Source organism: Dendrobates tinctorius, unplaced genomic scaffold (assembly GCF_039654945.1).
Source record: "Dendrobates tinctorius isolate UK_male_01 unplaced genomic scaffold, ASM3965494v1 ptg000064l, whole genome shotgun sequence".
Classification (NCBI taxonomy): domain Eukaryota; kingdom Metazoa; phylum Chordata; class Amphibia; order Anura; family Dendrobatidae; genus Dendrobates; species Dendrobates tinctorius.
In genome coordinates this window covers 15,740,550-15,747,043 of record NW_027361732.1, presented here as the reverse complement: position 1 = coordinate 15,747,043, position 6,494 = coordinate 15,740,550, and the positions used below count along the sequence as shown (strand labels likewise).

Here is a 6,494-nt window from a genome sequence, read left to right as displayed (position 1 = left end):
AACATGGGGCAACAGTGTAGAGGCACAGCCAAGAGGTGACAGTATAACAAAGGGGGGGGGGGGGTGATGAGGGGGGGCACAGTTTAGAGCCTGTACCCTATAGGGGGCCTCAGTGTGAGAGAACAGTGTGAAGAGGGGTTCCAGTATGGAAAGGAGAGCAGTGTGGAGAGCGTGAACCATAAGGAGGACAGCGAGGGGGCATATTTTGTACAGGGAATATAGTGAGAGGTAATTATTTAGTCAGGGGCTCAGCGTAGGGCAAATATTTTTATACGGGAACATTATAGACAGTGCTCTCTTTAAGGGCGTCGTGTGGGGATGTGCTGCAAAAGACCGGAGAAGATCGAAGTCTGCAGAAACGGCTGTGGATATGAAAACTCATGGAGTCTGGACAAGATGAAGAAAAGAAAGAACGACTCCAGAGACAATGTCATCTATCAAGTACTTGGATGTAAAAAATTTTTGTGATACTAATTCTCATTTTTGTTAGGAGCATTAAAGGGGTTGTCCAAATTCGTTACGAGTCTGCATCTTATGTGATTGCAGACGTCTGAATTCTCACAGTGCGCACTGCACGCGGTCAGGATTCTCTGGTGGTAATTTGCGTATATGTGGACACGTGCCGACTAGACATGCGTAGCCTCACTCACTGAAAACAAACCGAGCGAGGCCAAGCACGGCTAGTCGGAATGTGGCCAGAAGTATCCAAATCACATACTTGTGCAAAGGGAGAATCCTAAGTGTACAGAGCAAGCAAAGAGAACTCAGAAGTCTGCAGCCACCTATAGTGACTGCAGATTTTCATCTCAAACCTAGACGCATACTAATTATAAAATGAAGCCCTGCAGCAAATCCTAATATCGTATAGTATACTCACTGACACGATTCAGCTCTGCTTGCTGGTTCCAGCAGTCATCATATGGCCTACTCGTTCATATTCAATGTTCATACTAACGCTGTTACATGACGAGTTTCTCTCAGTTTTTCACTAAACACTGAATTAGGGAGAGCAGCTCTTATTGGCACGTGACTAAGTGTGCAAATGACATATGTGATTCGGGGGGGTGTTTGGCAAATCTAAAAATTCTTGCCCCCCCGATGCCAGAAAACCTAGATACACCTCTGGTCAGGGGACACACATTGATGTTGGGTGCAGGAAAAACCCTTTTTAAATAAAACCTTAAAACATCTAGGTGAAAATTTGTTTTTATTGTGGTTACCACCAATCTCCTATCCTGAAGTTTCACTTTCTGCAGCTCACCTGCTGTAGATATCCCTTATCACACAGGGAGCAGGGCTTAGGGTGGTTTCACATTAGCGCTTTTTAAGCGCACGCACGGCCGGGGGTAGCTCCGCCCCCGAGCCGGCTCTCTGCCCGGCGTACCCGCCCCTTGCTTGTAGCACCGCCTCCTAGCGCACAGCAGCGCCTGCGATCGGCGCACCCTATCTTTAGCATAGGGTGCGCAGGCCGTGCGCTAGTTGCGCTTTGACCTGCGCTGCCCATTTTGACGGTGCACCGTGCGCGCCAAAATCAAACTTTTCGGATTTTGGCGCGCACGGCGCACCGTCAAAAGTGCGCAGGTCAAAGCGCAACTAGCGTACGGCCTGCGCACGATCTGCGCACCCTATGCTAAAGATAGGGTGCGCCGATCGCAGGCGCCGCTGTGCGCTAGGAGGCGGCGCTACAAGCAAGGGGCGGGCACGCCGGGCAGAGCCGGCTCGGGGGCGGAGCTACCCCCGGCCGTGCGTGCGCTTAAAAAGCGCTAATGTGAAACCACCCTTAGGCCCGACAGTCCTGTTCCTTTATTTCTGAGTTGGGAAAAGACTTTATACAGCACTGGACCTCTGAGTAGTAAAGACTAGGGAAGCAACACACAGCAAAACATAAAATAGGCAACAGCAAAATAAGCAACTCTTTCGGACTACACAGTTCGTTAGTTCAAAGGGATTACGATGTAAAATTAAACACCACGATATCATTTCTATTGATCAAATTACTTTTTTTGGCAGCTGTACAAACTTCCAATGTTGTATAAAACTTGAGAATCCATCAAAAATGATTCCTAAAATAAATAAAATTTGACAGATTTCCTTTAATTGAGCATCAGGAAAAAAAAAAAAAATCTTAAGTCTATTTAACAGTCAAATCTAGGACTTCAACCCAACGATAACTTTCCAGCCCCAAACACCGTGAGCCTAACAAATGAGAATTATTCTATTCTCCTGCCTCCCATGCAGCGTTCCACTTTCCTACAAGACTCTACATTATCAGGCACTTTGTCAAGGGAGTTTTACATGTGATAGACACTTAAACCAGGGTAGTACAATTTGGATTATACTCAGCCTCCTCTATAACCAGAGTGGTAGGTCAAATTCAGACATTTGTCATATCCACCGGATGGATCTGCAATAAATGGTTCAGACCCAAAAGTGGGACCCACATCCACCTTGAGAACAGGGACTACTGCCATGTGCCGCTGTTAATGGAGAAGAGTCCACGCAGATATTTTTTAGAACTTTCTGAATTTACTTTTATGGGAAATGTACATGACCAACCCTCCAATTACAGCAGCAACAGATGGGGCTGGGGTCCAGAGGTGGGATCAGCAGCTATCAGACATTTATAGCATATCCTGTGGTTGTGAAAATGTTAGAGCTTACTGTTTGGTAGCACTTAACAAGAGATTGTCAACACAGAATGACTGTTCAAACCAAGTACAGGCGCTCAGTGCACCCTTAGCTTGGCCAGTCCTTTATATACCCTTTCCCACCTATCTCCAACCTTCTCTGGATATATAAAGCCAGAGCAGTCAACGAAAGAAGAGAGGGGGTGAAGATAGAGAGGAAAACAAGTAGGTGGGAAGGTGCACTTAAAAGTTTGGCCACATCCTGATGTCCGTGTGCTTGTACTTGGGTTTGAACAGTCATTCGGTGCTGACCGAGTCCATTTAGGATATTATGAATGGAGCAAGGATTGACAAAGCAGCCTTTAAAGAGATCTGTCACCAAACCTGACTTGTGTTTTATTAAATACTTGAATCTAACATGAAATAATTCTAGAGAATGAATTCTTAAATAAAAAAAAAAAAAAAATTAATTTCCCTATTGTTTCTCTTAAAAACGATCATTATCTTTGCTAAATGGGCATATCCCTCCGCAGCTATACCCGGCGGTCTCATTTTTGAGACCTCTCTTTGTAAAGATGATTCTGAAATGTTATTTCATGAGGAATATAAGTATTTACTAAATGAGACAAGTCTGGACGGGCAACTGGAACGACACGGGCTCAGTAATGCCACTTTTGCAGTCCATAGGAGTAAACTGTGTACATGCAACTGTTGCAGTACAAATACACAAAGAAAAAAAAGTTGCATGTAAATCACACAAACATACGCCATCACACCTGTAACGTACAAATTGTACGACTGATTGCATAAACAGGTTACAAGAAACCTGCATGTCATCCCAGACTAAGGACAAAGCAGCCTTGCTTAAAGGGGCTCCTACAACAGCCGGTGTATACAATAAGTCTAAGGAACCTGCCATTTACAGACAGTGGTAAAACATCATGCCCATACATCCAAAATCTTTCAAATCTGATCACAACTTGACAGAATGTAACCCAAACTTTTCCAGTATTTTAATTTTAAGTTAAATCCCTTTAAATCATGTAAAATTCCCAGTTCCATTTGCAGAGTAAGGAACAAAATGGTATACCTAAAAACAAACTGGAAGTTGTTCATCCTTATAAGCAACATTAAAAAAAAAAAAAAAAAAAAAAAAAAATCTGAAAATACAAACATTGTCTTCTTGTGCCCCAAAAACAAAATGCTTTCTCTGCCTGACCAATGCAACGGTTGCTATTACAAAACACAAATTCCTAGCCTAAAGAAACAATAAGGTAGTTATCTGCACAACAAAGTGAGACTATGTACAGAAGGAAACAGCTCAGGGCTAGATTTGTGACAAATGGCTGAAGAGGCGATGCTCCAGGAGACAAGGTTTCAAGTAGTGAGGCGTATCAGTTTTAGAGGCAGGTGGTTTGGCTGAAAGGGAAATACAAATAACGTTCTGTAGGTTAGAAAGAGCCTTCAAGATATATCCGTGGTATTGCCGCAGATACCCTTGGCCACTCGTCCTCTGAAAACGAGCTTAGACTATCGGACTCAGAGTCCAGCTCACTAAAGCCATCCATCCAGTCCGTACTAGACTCGCTCCGTACATCATCCTCCTCTGTGATATAGCTCTGCCCAGATTCCAAGCAGGATGGGTACACTCGGGCAGACAGGCACATGAATCCACAGTCATAATGCAGCAGGCCCAACATGGTGCCAATATTAAGCCAGCGGTCATTAGTCACATCGTACTCGTGAACAGTCACACGGTTCTTCTTCCACTGTACAATGGTGCAGGAGATGAGAAGGAGTTTGGACCCATATAGCACAATCTGGTAGTTGTTCGTATTGACCTCAGAGGGTATCGGACTGATTCGCCGCCATTCTCCTCTGGCAGGATTGTAGACTTTCACTATAGGAATGTCGCATATACAGTAGATTTCGTCGTTGTATACACAGGCTTCATGGAAGTCACAGCGCTTCATAGAGGCACAGTTGAGCCACTGGTTGCAGGCCGGGTCATAACACAGCATCCTTTTATTACTGATGGCATAGAGACGGTCATTTACTGTGACCAACTCAAAGGAGTACAAGGAGTGGGGCAACGGGGCCACCAGCGTCCACTGATTCCTCTGCACACTATAGCACTCCACGTCTTTGATCTTGGCACCAGAAGAAGGGTCATGGCCGCCTACAATGTACACGTAACCGTTCAGGTAAGCTACGTCCATGCCCTCGCGACACAACAACCTTTCAGCTAGGAGCTGCCAGCTGTTTTGCACCGGACTATACACCCATAGTTGTTTCAGAGGTTGGGTAGCCAAATACAAGTCATTCTCTGGAGAGACACATACGGCCGAGGAGGTCACCGCCTTGCCATGGGCGAGGTTACTGAGAGGGGACGGCATGGTGTAGATGTCCCCAGAATAAGGGTCATAGCACAAGAACGGCTCTTTGCGGTGACCAAAGAAGATGACCATTTCCTTGGCGAGCATGCCAATCCTGCGCATGGGGCTCGTCTCCTGTACGGCGACACTAGACTTCCCATCCTTGTCCTGCAGCACAGCGTCCAGGTACGGTAAGCAATGCCTGCGCACCCACGGCCTGGCACGGAGGCTCTCCACGTAGGCCTGGTCCTTGTCGGTGAAGTGCTGCCATCGCACACAGCTCAGCACCTCCTGGCACATGTCCGCCCTGTCCTTGTGGTTGGCCTCCAGCCAGCGCAGCGCGGCACCGCACACCATCCGCTCGCTGCCCACGTCCAGGTTGTCCATGCTCAGCACCATCCTCAGCTGGGCCAGGCTCATCTCACTGAACTCCTCACTGGCCACAAACTGCTCGAAGTGGCGCGCCATGAAGGCCAGAGCGCGGCTCCGCAGCTCGCAGTGATCGAACGTGTCGGCGAAGCGCAGGATGGCGGCGCAGTTGTGCAGGTCCAGCCTCCGGGCCAGGTACCCGGCGCAGGCCTGGCGCACGTAGTCCAGCTGCAACATGTCGGCCGCCGCATACAGACGCTGCACATTGGCCTCGGTCACCGTCACCTTCCCCGTGTAGCAGTACTCGATGATGAGCGCCATGGACTCCGGGCTCATGTCGTGCAGCGTCACCTGCTGCTGCTTGCTCTCGTACAGGCCGCCGGTGAACATGCTCCGGAAGTACGGGCAGGCGGCGGACAGCACGTTGCGGTTACACTGGAAGCTGCGGCTGTTGTCCGGGTCCAGCGCGCCGCCCGGCTCCTCAGGGCTCCCGCCCAGGACGCGGATGGTGACGTCACACAGGAGACTCGAGTCGTAAAATGACTTTAGTTGGGCCAGTAAGGCGGAGGCGTGAGCCGGGTCCTCCAGCAGCTCCGGCCCTGAGAAAAAGCTGGACACCCCGTAACCAGACATGACGGGACGCGTCACTACAGATAACCGCCTTGCCGAGAGTACTGCTTCCGCTTCCCGGAAGTCAAGAAGACCTGACCGAGCGCGCTCACTTCCCGACCTTCTAGGGAGGAGCCTTACAGTGAGTCACGTGATCTCCATCAGCGCCCTTTATATGGGTGAGAGGCGAGCGTCCGAGTCAGGACTCAGGAGTCGTGGTCACGTCACACGTGGTGTGCGGCTCTCCGAAACCATTGAGATTACTCCAGAAAGCGGCTAATTGTGTTATTCTGGAAATCAGAAAGAGAAACATCTCATTTATTCAGAATGAAGCATAAGCACCACGAGGCGAAATCCCTGCACTTCCACATTATTGTTATAGCGCTATTTATTCCATGACGCTTTACATATGAGGAGGGGTGTACATATGTGCCGGCTCAGTGAGGACGAGCTCAGTGTGCACAGGCTGAGTAATGACTGGCTCAATATATGCGGGCTCGGTGTGCAGGCTCAG

At 48.3% G+C, this 6,494-nt stretch overlaps 1 protein-coding gene across 1 annotated transcript; it reads right to left on the bottom strand.

Moving 5' to 3' along the window:
* Nucleotides 1–3,618: 3,618 nt before the first annotated feature.
* Nucleotides 3,619–6,093, bottom strand: KBTBD7 (kelch repeat and BTB domain containing 7). The gene has a single exon (XM_073580328.1). It carries the CDS (start codon nucleotides 6,002–6,004, stop codon nucleotides 4,079–4,081), a length of 1,926 nt encoding a protein of 641 aa, XP_073436429.1. The 5' UTR covers nucleotides 6,005–6,093; the 3' UTR covers nucleotides 3,619–4,078.
* Between the last annotated feature and the right edge of the window lie 401 nt (nucleotides 6,094–6,494).